Consider the following 17,612-nt stretch of genomic DNA (forward strand, 5'->3'; position numbering starts at 1 on the left):
TCATTTTGGAGAGCAATCTGGAATTATGCTGGAAGAGTTATAAAACTGTGTCTATATAACTTTTGACCCAGCAATACAACTATTAGGTCTGTTTTCCAAAGTGATTAGGTAAAAAGGAAAAGAACTTCTACGTTCTAAAATATTTATAGCAGCTCTCTTTCGGGTGGCAAAGAACTGGAAACTAAGGGGATGCCCATCAACTGGGGAATAGGTAAACAAGTTGTGGTATATGGTTGTGATGGAATAGTATTATGCTATAAGAAATAATGAGCAGGTTGATTTTAGAAACGCATGGAAAGACTTGCATGAAATAATGAAGTGAAATGAGCAGAACCAAGAGAATGTTACACACAGTAACAGCAATATTGTTCTAAGAACAAACTTGAATAACTAAGTAGTCACTGAGTACTGTAAAGACTCAAATAAACTACAAAGGACTTATGAGGAAAGATGCTATCCACCTTCAGAGAAAGAACTGATAAACAGAAGTATTCATAGTATGGTTTTACATATATATACATTTTTATATCTAATGGAAGCCCTCTCAGGGCAAGGTGGGGAGGGAGGGAGAAAAAAAAATAAAAAGTACACAGCAGAGAACAAAAGAAAACTTAGTAGGAAGCACAGAAAAGTAGTACAGCTTTAAAATGATGTGTAATATTTATTCTATAGTTTATTAAAAAAAAGTAAACTGTGAAATGGAAATCATGGGTTTATACTGAATCCTCTTTTTATGTTGTGTTGCGTACATGGAAATGATCTTTTTTTTGGTCTCTATGTTCAAAATGAATAAAAAATTGAAAACCAAAAAAAGCCAGTGGCTCTGCAGCTGATAGGAGGGTGTAAGGAAGGCCAAGAATATTCACTGGACACCAATTCTTTTTGACAAAGGAGATTTTTCAGATGAAGACTGAATTGGAGTTGGCAGTGGAGAAGGAGCCACTCATCTGGAAGAATGAAAAAATGGGTAACTGAGAATACTGTGGAAGAGAAGGTCTAAAGAACGCTTCACTCTGCTGTGATGAACAAAACAAATAGAGAAATGAGAGGATGATGACCACCAGGGGCCCAAGCACAGAGCGCTGCTCCATCATGGGACCCCCACTCTCTAAGACCTGCATGGTACTCACACAACTTCTGTGTCACTTTCTCCATGTTCGGATTCAAATCTCTGCTTCCTCTCATCAGGCCCCACCCTGAGGAGAGAAACCTTCTTTCAAAGGTCCAGCCCCTGGTTCAATATTAGGAAAACTATCAGCATACATGACCATATCAATAATAAACCCAACGGAAATCACATGATTATCTCAATAGATGTAGAAAAAGCTTTCGACAAAATACAACACTCATTCCTAATAAAAAACACTGGAGAGCATAAGAATAAATGGAACTTAAAAATGATAAGTAACATCTATCTAAAACCATCAGCAAGTATTTTATGTAATGGGGACAAGCTAGAAGCATTCCTAATAAGATCAGGGGTGGAAATAAGGATGCCCATCATCACCACTATTATTAAATATTGTACTAGAAATGTTAGTTTTAGGAATGAGGGAAGAAAAAGAAATTGAAGGAATTAGAATAGACACTGAGGAAACAAAACTATAACTGCAGATGATATGATGGTATACTTAGAGAATCCTAGAGAATCAACTAAAAACTACTTGAAATAACAACTTTAGCAAAATCACAGGATATAAAATAAACCCACATAAATCATTTCTATATTACCAACAAAACCCAGCAGCAAGAGTTAGAAAGTGAAAAATCCATTTAAAATAACTGTACACAATGTAAAATATTTGAGACTTTGCCAAGACAAACCTAGAAACTATATGAACACAATTACAAAACACTTTTAACATAAATGAAGTCAGAAAAATATCAATTGCTCATGGGTAGGCTGAGCTAATATAATAAAAATAACAAATCTACCTAAATTAATTTACTTACTTAGTGCCATACCAATCAAACTACCAAAACTTATAGACCTGGAAAAAATAATAAAATTCATCTGGAAGAACAAAAGGTAGAAAATATCAAGGGAATTAATTAAAAAAATGCAAAGGAAGGTGGCCTAGCCATATCAGATATTATAAAGTAGCAATCATCAAAACTATTTGTACTGGCTAAGAAACTGAGTGGTAGATGAGTGGAAAAGATTAGCTACACAAGACACTGTTTGAAAAACTCAAAAACTCCGGCTTCTGGGATAAGAACCCACTATATGACAAAAACTGCTCAGAAAATTGGAAAATAGTATGGCAGAAACTAGGTATAGATCAACATCTCACAACATATACCAGGGTAAGGTCAAAATGGGTACATGATTTAGACATAGAGCATGCTACCATAAAAGCAAATTAGGAGAGCAAGGAATAGTTTACCTGTCAGATCTATGGAGAAGGGAAGAATCTGTGACCAAACAAGAGACAGAGAGAATTATGAAATGCAAAATAGATAATTTTGATTATATTAAACTAAAAAGACTTTGCAAAAACCAAAGATCCAGCCCTAATTCAAGTGTAATTCTGGCCTCTAAAATTTCAGCTGGACCAGGAGAATATGGATGAACTTTCAACAATGGGACTAAAGGTTTGGAAAATAAGTCCAAAGAACATTTTCCTGGAAGAAAGATTACTGAAATTGGAGCAATTTAACCCAGAAGAAAGGATGAAGGGAAGCTTAATTCAGGTTATAAAACCTGAACAAATGGCAGCCAGTCACCTTCTATCTCCTCTGAGGAAGGGCCAAAGCCACCGAAGAGACTTTCCTAAAGGTTAGGTCTGATCATGTCACCAGCCTACTCAAACTCTAGGGACTCCCTAGTGCCTTTAGGACAGACTATAAACGTCATAGTTGGATGAGTATTTAGAGCTCTTCACAGCCTTTGTGGCCTGTGCACACACCTCACCCCTCCTTAAACTCCATGGTCTAGCCATTTTGGTCTTTTTCCTGTTCCTCACACAAGATGTTCCTACGCCTTCCTGACTCCCATGGCCTACAATGGGTGCCCCTTGCACCCTGTGCTTATTGGAATACTGCGTTTCTTTGAAGACTCAGCTCAATAGCCTCTGGCTAGCTGAAGCATTTCCTGATTCCTCCAGCCACTGACCTCCCTCCCCATTACCCCTGTGTTCTTTTTGTGCATAAATGCAAATACTGTCTCCCCCATTAGAATATAAGTTTGTTGAGGGCAGAGACTGTTTCACTCTCTCCTGTACCCCCTTACTAAGCACAGTGCCTGGCATATAGTAAGTGATTCATCAAAGCTTGCTGTAGTTGAAAGAAGCCTTGGAATCTTCCATGGCTCCTTTTCAAAAAGAAGACACTTTGAAATATGGGGTGGCTGGGACAGTCCTACCTCAGTGCAGAGGGATTGATTAGGTCAGTCAAGTTTCCCCTCAGCCCAAAGCTACACTTATCTAAAGACTTTGGAAAGACAGAAAAACTAAGGCTACAGCAAAGTAAAGCCAGCTAGGACAAGTTACAGGAAGAACATCTAGTGCCTGGTTGTGCCAAGGCTCTCCCCTCATTTTCAAGGGACTTAAATACTAGCAGGAACTTCCCCCACCATTACCCCATTCTTTCTCTCCCCCCTGACTCTGTCCAGCACAATCACTCTAGAGAGAAACCTCCAATTCCTTCTGCACTAGGGTACCAAGAGATAGGCCCCAAAGCCTTGAAAACACTTGCTATTTCAGCAAACAAATTTCCATGGAAGCAATCTGAGAAAGCTGTTTTAATGTACTGAATCTCCTCCTGAACCCCTCAAACACACACAAAAAACCAATTTCAAGGGAGAGAAAGCTGGATGGGATTAAACAACCCAATTTAAAAGACTCTGAAAACTCAGCTGTTTCCACTGCAGTGCTAGGAAAGGAATCAATCAGCAATATTCTTTTCCTTTTTGTATTCAAATGAAGGACCTGACTATATTATGAGTCATTTCAGTCTGCCAGGCCCCTATCTGGGACTTGCAGGCTGCCTACAGTGAAAGGTTTGGGAGGAAAAGGGGGAGGGGAGAGTGGCAAGACCGAAGATTTTGAGCAGGAAAAGACCTTTGTAGTTGTCTAGTCCAGGGCTGCTAATACTTTTTCTACTGGCAACCCTTTCAGTGCTTCTTAAGCTGTGGGCTGGGACCCCACATAGGTCCACAGTTCCCACAGTTTAAGAAGTGCTGGCTAGTCCCACTATTTTACTGAGGCCCAGAGATACTGAGTGACTCGCCCAAAGTCACACGGATTGTAAGTGGTAGAGCCAGGAATGAAACCCAAGACACTGACTTCGAACCCAGCACTGATCCCGTTGCCCTCCTATCATTCATTCTTGGCCCCTCTGGACCTGAAGGATCACCAGTGACAGGGCAGAGAGGTAAAAGCACATTCACCCACTAGGGAAAAACCAGGCTTGACCATAAAGGTCCATGGAAAATCCGGGGATGAGCTTGGCACCTCCCTCCATGGGAATCTGCAAGACCTCTTCTCCCAGGCTGGCCCTCCCACCTCCCAGACTCAGATAGGGCCTGGGCTGGTGGCCGTGTTTCATGGGGCTTTTCCTCTGAAGTGCCTGAATGCCCCAAATACCCACAGCGTAGTGCAGGGCACTATGTCCCACAGCTGCCCTTAAGCCAAGAAGAGAGGGGAAGAACATTTCAGTTTAGAGAGGGAGAGAAGTCAAGGCTCATCCTATTAGTCCTAGAGAGGCACTGAAAAATCATCAAGTATTTATTAAGCACCTACTATGTGTCAGGCACTATGTTAGGTACAAGAAACACCTCCCCACCCAAAGAAAATCACTCCCTGCTTTCAAGAGGTTCCTATTCTTCTTATTTTTTTTTTTGATTTTTTAAAAAAATTTACTTTATTTAATATATTTAGTTTTCAGCATTGATTTTCACAAGAGTTTGAATTATGAATTTTCTCCCCATTTCTACCCTCCCGCCCACTCCAAGATGGCGTATATTCTGGTTGCCCCATTCCCCACTCAGCCCTCCCTTCTGTCACCCCACTCCCCTCCCATTCTCTTTTCCCTTCCTTTCTTGTAGGGCAAGATAAATTTCTACACCACATTGCCTGTGCATCTTATTTCCTAGTTGCATGTAAAAACTTTTTTTTTGTTTTTGAACATCTGTTTTTAAAACTTTGAGTTCCAAATTCTCTCCTCTCTTCCCTCCCCACCCACCCTCCCTAAGAAGGCAAGCAATTCAACATAGGTCACATGCAGATCATTATGTAAAACCCTTCCACAATAGTCATGCTGTGAAAGACTATATTTTGCTCCTTCCTAACCTATCCCCCTTTATTGAATTTTCTCCCTTGACCCTGTCCCTTTTCGAAAGTGTTTGTTTTTGATTACCTCCTCCCCATCTGCCCTCCCTTCTATCATCCCCCCTTTTTTAATCTTCTTCCTTCTTCTTTCCTGTGGGGTAAAATACCCAATTGAGCGTGTATGGTATTCCCTCCTCAGGTCAAATCTGATGAGAGCAAGATTCACTCATTTCTCCCTCACCTGCCCCCTCTTCCCTTCCTACAGAACTGCTTTTTCTTGCCACTTTTATGTGAGATAATTTACCCCATTCTATCTCTCCCTTTCTCCCTCTCTCAATATAAATATATTCCTCTCTCATCCCTTAATTTTATTTTTTTTAGATATCATCCCTTCATATTCAACTCACCCTGTGCCCTCTGTCTATAAATATATGTATATGTATACATACATATATATATATATACACACACATATACACATATATATGCATATTCCCTTCAACTACCCTAATACTGAGGTCTCATGACTCATACACATCATCTTTCCATGTAGGAATGTAAACAAAACAGTTCAACTTTAATAAGTCCCTTGTGATTTCTTTTTCTTGTTTACCTTTTCATGCTTCTCTTGATTCTTGTGTTTGAAAGTCAAATTTTCTATTCGGCTCTGGTTTTTTCACTGAGAAAGCTTGAAAGTCCTCTATTGTATTGAAAATCCATATTTTGCCTTGGAGCATGATACTCAGTTTTGCTGGGGAGGTGATTCTTGGTTTTAATCCTAGATCCACTGACCTCCGGAATATCATATTTCAAGCCCTTCGATCCCTTAAGGTAGAAACTGCTAGATCTTGCGTTATTCTGAGTGTGTTTCCACAATACTCAAATTGTTTCTTTCTGGCTGCTTGCAGTATTTCCTCCTTGACCTGGGAGCTCTAGAATTTGGTGACAATATTCCTAGGAGTTTTCTTTTTGGGATCTTTTTTTTTTTTAATTTATTTATTTAACATTTAGTTTTCAGCATTGATTTTCACAAGAGTTTGAATTACAAATTTTCTCCCCATTTCTACCCTCCCCCCAATCCAAGATGGCATATATTCTGGTTGCGCTGTTCCCCAGTCAGCCCTCCCCTCTGTCACCCCACTCCCCTCCCATCCCCCTTTCCCTTCCTTTCTTGTAGGGCAAGATAAATTTCTATGCCCCACTGCCTGTGTATCTTATTTTCTAGTTGCATGAAAAAACTTTTTTTTTTTGTTTTTGAACATCTGTTTTTAAAACTTTGAGTTCCAAATTCTCTCCCCTCTTCCCTTCTCACTCACCCTCCCTAAGAAGTCAAGAAATTCAACATAGGCCACATGTGTATCATTATGTATAACCCTTCCACAATACTCATGTTGTGAAAGACTAACTATATTTTGCTCCTTCCCAACCCATCCCCCTTTACTGAATTTTCTCCCTTGACCCTGTTCCCTTTCCAAAGTGTTTGTTTTTGATTACCTCCACCCCCATCTGCCCTCCCCTCCATTATCCCCCCGCCCCTTTTTTTACCTTCTTCCCTCTTCTTTCCTGTGGGGTAAGATACCCAATTGAGTATGTATCGTATTCCCTCCTCAGGCCAAATTTGACGAGAGCAAGATTCACTCATTCCCCCCATCTGCCCTCTCCCCTCCTCCCACAGAACTACTTCCTCTTGCCACCTTTATGTGAGATAATCCACCCCATTCTATCTCTCCCTATCTCCCTCTCTCAATATATTCCTCTCTCATCCCTTAATTTTATTTCTTTTAGATATCTTCCCTTCATCTTCAACTCACCCTGTGTCCGCTCTCTCTCTCTCTATATATATATATATATATACACACACATACATATATACATACATACACATTCACATATATATACACACACACACATAAACATACATATATATGCATATTCCCTTCAGCTACCCTAATACTGAGGTCTCATGAATCATACACGTCATCTTTCCATGTAGGAATGTAAACAAAACAGTTCAACTTTAGTAAGTCCCTTGCAATTTCTTTTTCTTGTTCTTTTTCTTGATTACCTCTTCATGCTTCTCTTGATTCTTGTGTTTGAAAGTCAGATTTTCTATTCAGCTCTGGTCTTTTCACTGAGAAAACTTGAAAGGCCTCTATTTTATTGAAAATCCATATTTTGCCTTGGAGCGTGATACTCAGTTTTGCTGGGTAGGTGATTCTAGGTTTTAATCCTAGCTCCGTTGACCTCCGGAATATCATATTCCAAGCCCTTCGATCTCTTAATATAGAAGCTGCCAGATCTTTGGTTATTCTGATTGTGTTTCCATAATACTCAAATTGTTTCTTTCTGGCTGCTTCCAGTATTTTCTTCTTGATCTGGGAGCTCTGGAATTTGGCGACAATATTCCTGGGAGATTTGTTTTTGGGATCTTTTTGAGGAGGCGATCTGTGGATTCTTTCAATTTCTATTTTACCCTCTGGCTCTAGAATATCAGGGCAGTTCTCCTTGATAATTTCTTGAAAGATGATATCTAGGCTCTTTTTTTGATCATGGCTTTCAGGTAGTCCAATAATTTTTAAATAATCTCTCCTGGATCTATTTTCCAGGTCAGTGGTTTTTCCTATGAGATATTTCACATTGTCTTCCACTTTTTCATTCCTTTGGTTCTGTTTTATAATAGCTTGATTTCTCATCAAGTCACTACATTCCACTTGCTCCAATCTAATTTTTAAGGTAGTATTTTCTTCAGTGGTCTTTTGGACTTCTTTTTCCATTTGGGTAACTCTGCCTTTCAAGGCATTCTTCTCCTCATTGGCTTTTTGGAGCTCTTTTGCCATTTGAGTTAGTCTATTTTTTAAGGTGTTGTTTTCTTCAATATTTTTTTTCAGTATTTTTTTGGATCTCCTTTAGCAAGTCATTGACTTGTTTTTCATGGTTTTCTCACATCACTCTTATTTCTCTTCCCAATGTTTCCTCTACTTCTCTAACTTGCTTTTCCCACTCCTTTTTGAGCTCTTCCACGGCCTGAGACCAGTTCATGTTTTTCTTGGAGGCTTTTGATGTAGGCTCTTTGACTTTGTTGACTTCTTCTGGCTGTATGTTTTGGTCTTCTTTGTCACCAAAGAAAGATTCCAAAGTCTGAGACTGAATCTGAGTCTATTTTCGCTGCCTGGCCATGTTCCCAGCCAACTTACTTGACCCTTGAGTTTTTCGTCGGGGTATGACTGCTTGTAGAGTAAAGAGTACTTTGTTTCAAGCTTGAGGGGATGCGCTATTGATTTCAGAGCTATTTCTACACAGCCAGCTCTGCCACACCAGCACTCCTCCTTCCCCAAGAGCCACCAACCCGGACTTGACTCAGATCTTAAGCAGGTTCTGCACTCCTGCTCTGATCAGCCACTTAACTGCTCCCACCAGGTGGGCCTGGAGCTGGAAGGAACTGTAGCTATAGTTCTGTCCTCAGAGCTGCACCACCTCCCCTGCCCCTGGGGCGGTGGCCCAACCGCGAACTCCTTTCACTACCCACAGCTTTTCCCACTAACCTTCTCTGTTATCTTTGGTGTTTGTGGGTTGAGAAGTCTGGTACCTGCCACAGCTCAGTGATTCAGGGTGCTAGGGCCTGTTCCACCCGGCTCCTGGTCTGGTTGGTCCTGCCGCTACCCACACTGGGCTCTGTTCAGCAACCAGCTCCCAGCTCCATGTGTGATAGACCTCACCCAGTGACCATCCAGGCTGTCCTGGGCTGGAGCCCTGCTTCCCTCTGCTATTTTGTGGGTTCTGCAGTTCTAGAATTGGTTCAGAGCCATTTTTTATAGGTTTTTGGAGGGACTTGGTGGGGATCTCACGCAAGTCCCTGCTTTCCAGCCGCCATCTTGGCCAAGAGGTTCCTATTCTAATGCACACAGAATAAACTGGCAATATTCTCAGAAGTAAGGTGCGGAGATTACCGACTGTGAAAGGCTTCTTGCTAAGACTTGCAGGAAGCCAAAGGGCAGAGACCAGGAAGCAGAGAGCTCTAGGCTGTGCAGAGTCAGGGACTGTGCACACATTCTCAAGAGGCTTGTATGAGAACAAAAAGGAGGCCTGTACTGGACAACACGTGGAGGGCAGTAAGAAGACTGAAGAGGGAGGAAGCAACCAGGTTAGGAAGGGCTTTAAAAGCCAAACAAAGTATTTTATATTTGATCCTGAAGGTGAATTGGGAAGCACTGGAGTTTAGTAAATACGTCTGACATGAGGAGGAGTCCTGAGCTTTAAGATTAACTTGGCAGCTGAATGGAGGATGGGCTGGAGAGTGGGAGAAACTTGGGGCAGGCAGGCCCAGCAGCAGGCTATTGCAATAATCCAGGCCTGTACCTGCCTGGCAGCAACATCAGAAGTGAAAAGGGGGTGTATTCAAGAGCTGCTGTGAAAGCAGAATTGACAGGACTTGGCAACAACTTGGATGTGGAGGGCTAGGAGAGGGAAACTGAGGTGGACACCTAGGTAACTGGGAGAATAGTGGTGCCCTCAATAGTAAGAGGGAAGTTAGGAAGAGGGGAGGTTTTGGGGGCAACAAGAATGAGGTCAGTTTTGGATGCACTCAATGTCTAAGAGGCAGTTACAGATAACAGATATCAAACCGGAAGTCAGCAGAAAGCTTGTACAGAACAGTCAAGAAAGGCCAAGCCCATCTGAATGTGCATTCTTATCTGAACCCTTGCTCCCTTCAGAGAAAGGCAACACCATCCCAAATGAAAGACTTCCCCAACCCAACTCTGGCACACAGTCATCAGCAAGACTGCATCAAGAGCTCAAGAAGTAGCTTGGCTACTGTTTCTCCTGATCATCTTATTATCAACAAGTATTTACTCAGCACCTATGTGTCAGGCACTGGAGATACGAGATGATCCCTGCCCAAAAGGAGCTTAGACTCTAATTCAAATGATTACCCTGTTCTACACAAAGAAGCTTATTATCAAGACTGTTTTTATCTCTTCCCTATGAGCTAGCAAGTCCAAGACACCAGGCAAAGGAAGGCTTAAGCCAAATATTCTAAGCCCCTAAGCCTCCTCAAGAGATAGTCATTCCAGAGCTCTTTTCCAAGAGGTCTTCCACACTCACATACTATCCTATAGAATGTTCAGAAAAGGCCTGAGGTACTCCACCGGCACCATAAATCAAGTCACTATATATTTCTATACCACAGAATACCTAACTGTTTTATTACTAAAAATGTTTTGTCTTTTTTTCTTTATCATAAGAGATGGCTCTCTGCAAAGGGATAGAAACAGTGGGAAATATTGGGTAATATTTTTTAAAAAAGTATCAATAAAAAAAATTTTTTTTAGAAGATGCTCTTGGTCCATTCATGTGGTCAACATAAGGACAATGATTATTGGGTCACAACTTCTTGGTCTGGGTGTGAGAACAGGTGAAAATGGACATAGTAGCTTTCTCTTAACCCCAAGATTCCATACTAAAAGACAAGAAAGCTCAACATCTAGTGATATAAATTATTTAAGTCATCTTACCTCATCTGATTCATCTGACAAGGTCCGAAGTAGGATGGGAAAAAGGTTGTCTGTATGTCGGAACATCTGGAAAAGAAAAACATGTTACTAATTTACCTGAAATTTAATATGCAGAGAGGAAAAACAGGAGTTCCAGTTTTAGTATATTAAAAGCCTTTCATTTCAGAGTTTTATGAAGAGGAAAGGGATTTTTACAGAAGAAAAGTGCTAAAATTCCTAATTATTGTAGTCAGCTTAGGAAAAGGGGTGTGAAACTTGGTTGTAGTATAAAGAAATGGCAACAAATCACATTCTGGTGTGATGCTAAAATACATTAAGGTTAACAGTACAAAATTGTGATCAGTATTTGACTTAACCAAAAATATGACTCTTCAATAATTCATTTTACCAAAAATAGAATTCAAGTAAATTTGCTAATATAATCTAGAGTATATCATATTGGTTTGACTTTTGATAAAACTTATACAAGTTGCATAAAATTTCCTTCTCATTTAGCTACACTAAATAACACTATATATTATACATAAATGGTAACTGGGGTTTTTTATTCTAAGATTTTAGAATTTTGCTTATGAGGTCATGTTTGATGTATGGCTAAAAATGACTTGGCAAGTAGCAAGTCTTTCCAAGGACATATTTATCACATTTAAAAGATCCCACTGACATTTATGTGCTTCCCTTTTTCTTGAGTACTTGGCACACAGCAGCCACTTAATAAATGGTTTTTGAGTGATTTAAAGAAAGGGAAGGAAGAATAAGCATTTATGTAGCACCTACTATGTGCCTGATACTGTGCTAAGTGCTTTTTATAAATATTATCTCATTAACCCCATTTTACAGTTGTGATAATTGAGACAAAGATTAAGTGAATTGCCCATTGTGGGTGAGAGAGAGAGAGAGGGAGAGTGAGTGTGTGTGTGTGTGTGTGTGTGTGTGTGTGTGTGTGTGTGTGTGTGTGTTGGAACTCAGGACTTCCTCACTCCAGGCCCAACACTCTACCCACTAGGCCACCAGTTGCCCCGAAGACAAAATAGCTGCCTATTTTATTGAAATATGCCTTCTTTGGAGGGGAGGAGGAACTCCCAACCAAGCTTTAGTCAAGGATATATTTTCAATTTTAGCGTTTTAAAATGCCCAGTGAATGTGTAGAATTTTTTTGTTGTGGGATCTGTAGGGTGCTTTTCTATTTGGTAAGCACCTGAGAGCTCTTAAGAGTTAACTCTTTAAGAGAAGCCTCAAACTTCACCAGATTTTAAAATCTTGTGTAATAAACAGTTTTTTAGTTTCAAAATTATGCTGAGTTTCCATTTCCAAACAGAAAATAAATTTAAAAAAAAAAAAGAAAACAAAATGGAGGTGGGGGTGGAAGGGAGAGCAGGCAATAGGCCCTTGTGAAGTTAACCCTATCCCCAGAGTATGGGCCAGCTTAGAAATCATGTCCCTATTCTCCAGGGCTAATTCTGAAGTGGCCCCCACACAACAGGCTCTCCTCCTCCTTACTACCCACAATTCTCATTCTGAGCACTCATCACTCCTTTGCTCACCAGTATCTGCGAGCCCTGAACAAGTGGGGAAGTGGGTGAAAATGCTGCTGGGTATGTATTAGAGAAAAGCCCTGGCGGTGTCATCCTGCTGGTCTGGGAGGGCCCCTGGCTTACCTTCCGGGGAGTCTTGATATACAAATGGTAGAGCCACTTTAGGACAGCGATCCTGGTCATCATCCCAATGGCGGGGTCATGGAGATGGCAGTTTAGCACCTGCATGATCTCATCAAGGTTCAACGTCACTGGTAGCCCTTCAGCGCTGCATACAAGAGGAGGAAGACAGAGCTGAGCCACAGCCTCCAAATCAAACTGCTCCCCAACCCAGGTTCTGACCTGGCCCCTAAGAGATGCAAAGTGAAGCCCGTGCCCAGCCACCCATAGGACCCGGAGAGTGAGCAGCAGCATGTCACCATGTTTCACAAGGATGTCCCTTTCCATTCTTCTTCTGTCCACTGCCAATTTCCAGGAAAGACTTGGAACTTGCTCTTCTGGGCAGAAGGGCCAGGCCGTTGGGTCCAGGGACTTCTTCCTTTCCCCAGCACCAGTCAAATGAAACTTCCCACATACCATTCAAAGGGCCTCCACTCAACGATGGGTCAGAGTCATCCTGCCACTCTGTCCCTTCAGTCCAGATTGCAGTAGAACAGTGTCAAGAAAGTGAGAATTAAGGGCTTGAAAATACCTCTGCCTTGCTCCATTTTTCTGATGAAGAGGCAGCTGAACAAAAGCCTCTGCTTAGCACCCACCAGGGACGTAAATTCTTGGGTTTTCTTGGGATTCAGGCCAACACACTTTTCCTCCCAGTCAGAGGGTTCTCTTAAAAAGCAATAATACTAATAGTTTAAACTTCTATAGCACTTTCAGGCTGCCAAAGTACTTTTTTCACAACTTTATAAGGTGGGCATGCAAATATCATTACTTCTATTTTAAAGATAAGCAATGTGAGGCAAAAAGAAATTGAGTTATGAAGCTTTGGAACTGAGATATGAACATGGGTCTTCTGGTATCTTGGCACTTTTTGCTACAACAGGTAGTAACCTGGATCTGTGCTTTGAGAGCCATTACTCCAAAGAAGGGAAACAGGCTTTGGGGGCAGAGGCTATTCTCTGCAATCTCAACATGGCATCTGCTAGCAAGGTGACTTCCCAAATACCCCCCACAATGTGGCATTTCCTACAGACCCACACATGGCAGTGAAGATGGCTGCCTGGAGAAAATGGTATTTCTAAGATGCTGAATTATTCACATATACCAGGAACTCAGCAGCTGCACCTTTCTAATTTGCCCCAAGCCTCTCTGAAGCTCACCTGATGCAAATTCCTAAAGGGCACACTCTCACTCTGTGATTTTCAAATGGAATTGCTGGCTAATACGGTTCTATGTTCCCCATGATGCTCATTACAGGGGCAAAGGCAGGCGGCCTCATCCCCATGATGGTCACATGATGGTTTGGGTATGTGATCTGCAGTATAGAACAGAAAGTCGGGCCCTGAATTGGGTTCTTACTCTTGCAATGAGATTTTGCCCCAATGGAAATGGTCTTACCCAAGTGTTACTTCTGGCTGGTACTGGTGTCTGAGAGTCCAAAGTCCCCAAATGCCTTGGCAGCCTCATATCACAGACATGGGCATAAAGCTGCTTAGCTTCTCTCATCAGATTCCACAGGAGAGAGTTTGTGCTGAGGCTCTAGGTTCCAGACTCTCTCCTAGGGACTCGTAAATGTCCTGTGCAACAGGACTCAGTTTCTTGGATTTCATTCTGATTTTGGCTTCTCTCTTCTCCACAGGCAGAGTTTATCTTTGTGACATCTTGAAGCTGTGACCTGTCTCCAACTTGGCTGGTCTAAGCAAACAACTCCGAGTCCCTCCTGTGGCTCTTAGGCACTTCCCATTAAGTCCTTTTCTTACTGCCAGCAGAATCTTATTATCCTGAAAGCCTCCTGGGACCCGTGGGCCAGTATGTGACACCAGAAACTGCTGCGTGGCTTTCCCGAGCACCTGATCCAGCACTCTGCTCCTGGGCCTAGGGGATCCACGATTTGGTGCTTCTGTTTCTTACTGGCAAGGCACAAGTGCTTGACTACTTGGCCTTCTCGGCAAGGGCAGGGGAAAGGTACAGGTGTTCAGATGTCCTCTGTGGCACTTTATGCACATCTAATGAGCAGTAAAACATAATTCTGTTCTCAGCAGATGCAACTGCCCTAGAGTTGAAACCTTGTTTTAACCAATATCTGAACTTCAGATGGCAGAACACCAGGAGCTACTCTGCCTTGGACCTGCTAAGGGAAGGGTCCCCTTTCCCCCTACCTAAAGGGTCAGTCTCAGAGAATACGTAGGAGAAGAGTGACTATCAGCTCGGCATCCCAACCTGAAGAAGGATGAGAAGAGCCACACCAAGGGATCCTCTCTATTTGCCTTCTTGTAGTATAGCTGCTGTGAAATACACAGCGCCCCTATGTAGCCAGCCCCAGAGGGTCCTGGGAAGAGGGTAGATCAGAAACATACTTTTCTGCTAGAAATTGCAAAGAAAGTCAACTGGAGTAAAAACAGTCCCTGCTATTTCCAACCCTCCAAGCTAAGTACACGCTGTGCCATAGAGCTCAGTACAGACCCTGAGACACCAGGTCTAGCAGAGTTAAAAGCTAGCTCTTGGCGGCTGGCAGGAATGATGTCTGTATCTAGCACAGGTAAAAAGGCCCAGTGTCCAGGTGAGGCACATGCTCTAGTCATAGCTTCTTACTGTCCTTCTCTGCTTCTTTATTTCGGAAGCTTGGCTGGCCTATGCAGGAGGGAGGCTTACAACAGTACAGTTCACATTTACCCCATTGACTTTCCTGAAAATACCAGCCAGAGCAATGTATCCCCACAGGTGTAGGCATGTATCTCTGAGACTTTGAAGTGGCCCTCCCTCAGCAAGTCTGGGAGTCACTCTGCTGGCCAGGAGACACTTCGTTCTGGGCTTCTTTTCTTTAGGCTCCCCAGGGATGAAGGAAGTTGGCCCTAGGCAGGTTGAGAGGCAGCAGGGATGCTGCCCTGCAGGAGTCAGGCCAGGAGAGGAGACTGGGGTGCGGGTCATAGTTGCCTTTGGGCCGGCCACTTCCATGCAGGGGCTGCCCAGCGGCAGGAGCTGTTTTTGCAGAGTGCACAGACTGGATCCTGGATCCAATTTGATTGGCCTGTTTTTGAGTTATTGGTGGACCTCACCTTCTGGGATTCTGGCCAGATGGAGGGGACAGGCCACTCTGGTTCACCCCTGACTTAAAATGTCTTTTTTCCTAGACCTGATTCAGGAAAGCCTGAGCCTTTGTGGGAGTAAGTGTGGAGGTCAGTGAAATGCCATCATGTGCCTTAGATTTATTAGCACAAATGAATTTTTACTGAGTCTTTACAACTCGTCTACCACCTGGGTCAAGAGCTTGAGCATGAAGAGGCATCAATAATCCCAAGCTCCCCATAAAGATGTGACTGGGCACTCATTTAAAACTGCTTAGGAGAATCTGCCACTTTACCCTCTGCTCCATGGAAGGTGCCTGTCCCTTAATCCCCAGAGGGTATAAAACAAGCTTCTGACTCTGGCAAGGCCCAAATCCCCTGACTTCCCAGACCTTTCTTCCTACTTTTGTCCTGAGCTCTCATTTTTCTGGCCAGTGACAGCTAGAGTCAAAATAAGAAGTCAGGAGCTCTGGATCCACAGGGAAAGGCAAAGAAGGGAAACATGCTCTGCTGCCCTACGCCAACTTGGAAGTGACCAGTTAAGAGGGGGCTAAACCAACCGAGATGCTTTCCTGCCAAGTAACAGGATTGCGTTTGCTAGTATGGAACATGAGGCAACTGTGGAGGTTTAATGAACAATCGACCGAGCCAGCAAGTTTAGAAATGATCTTGCAGCTATCCAGAGCCTGAAAAATAACAATCTGCTAAGAGTCTACCCTCTTATGAGCTGGGTGAGATGAGTGCTGAGGTCCCTTCCAAGGGAGACACTCTGCAGCTTTGTGCTAATGGGAGTACGAGGTTTCTCTGCTTCTACTCTTTCCCCTTTCTAATTCACTCTCCACTTTCACGCCCAAATAACTTCCCCAAGGCACAGGTTAAGGCCCATCAGTCTCCTGGTCTGAAAGCTTCCAGGAGATCCCCATTGCTTCTAGGACCTCATGCCTTGAACATCTCCCACAATCAGCCTCCCCCTCTTCCCAGTCTTCTTTCACACTCCTCCTCTTCATGAGCTCTAGCTACCAGGTAAACTGGACCATGTGCACCACCCTGCATCACCCATCTCTGCACATCTACACCAGCCCTCTTCAGCTATTTCTCAAAATCCTTGTCTTCCCTCAGGGCTTTGCTCAGGGGTCCCCTCCTGCAAGAAGGCTTTTCTGATTCCTGCCACTGTTCTGTTCTCTCCTTCAATTTCCCTCACGTTATACTTGCGGATGCACAGTGTCCCCTAATAAAACGTAAAGTCTTTGTGGGCACAGACCATTTTATCAGTGTTCTTTCTGTCCCAAGTGTCTAAAATGCTTTTTGAACAGAACCAATCACCCTCAGCTAACCACCCAAAGAAGGGGTGACCTCTGGGACAGCAAGCTCGTGAAAGGCGTGTCTGGTTTAGATGACTACAAAAAATTACCAGCAGTTTCCACACATCACTAGCATGGCTCAGGTCCTATACTTACTACGGGCAAAAGCTCGACACATGTGGAAAAGGAAGACCAATACTGGAGAGTGGATTGTTTAGGAGCTAGGGCCCAGTCCTGGAGAAGAACTTTCAATACAAATAGCAGGGAAGGTCAAGTGGTTTCTGGTGTCAGTCTTCAACACCGGATCTGATTTTGCTGGAGTTTACTGGCCTAACTAGTCAACGTGGGACACATACTAAGAGTCAGGGAAGGAAAGCCTCTTCTTGTCACACATGACTTCTGCAGGGCAGAGCCAAGGCCCAGTGGAAGAATGAAAAGTCCTTTGCAAAGCTGTTCATTCCACACAAGATGCCATTCCTCCGGCTGTCAGAGCAGACCCTGTACTCTGCCTGGGGTGGGATGGGAGTGGAACAATCCCTCCAAGGGGCCTCTCATACCCCAGTGAATTTCATACATTTCTCAAAGAAGAAAAACACATTTACTTCAAGCCATTCCCAATGGTAGGGAGCCCAGAAGAAACATTGTGGCAACACTGCCACCGTGTGTTGATCCTGCCATACTGCCATAGCCTCTACCCAAGATCCTTTTTAGTCATAGGAAATCCCGAGGCCACTTGGGTGGTCACTGAGGAACATTAGGAGACTTGAGTTCC

The 17,612-nt window shown here is 43.0% G+C and overlaps 1 protein-coding gene across 1 annotated transcript in view; it reads right to left on the reverse strand.

Annotated features, from left to right (window-relative positions):
- Nucleotides 1–17,612, reverse strand: part of VAC14 (VAC14 component of PIKFYVE complex) — a 137,871-nt gene that overhangs the window by 94,689 nt on the left and 25,570 nt on the right. Inside the window, exons 11-12 of the mRNA XM_036751805.1 lie at nucleotides 12,442–12,586; nucleotides 10,784–10,849 (exon numbers count right to left, since the gene is read on the reverse strand). Coding sequence (XP_036607700.1) covers nucleotides 10,784–10,849; nucleotides 12,442–12,586 — 211 coding nt within the window. The remainder of the gene's footprint in view (nucleotides 1–10,783; nucleotides 10,850–12,441; nucleotides 12,587–17,612) is intronic.

This window comes from Trichosurus vulpecula, chromosome 3 (genome assembly GCF_011100635.1).
Source record: "Trichosurus vulpecula isolate mTriVul1 chromosome 3, mTriVul1.pri, whole genome shotgun sequence".
Lineage (NCBI taxonomy): Eukaryota > Metazoa > Chordata > Mammalia > Diprotodontia > Phalangeridae > Trichosurus > Trichosurus vulpecula.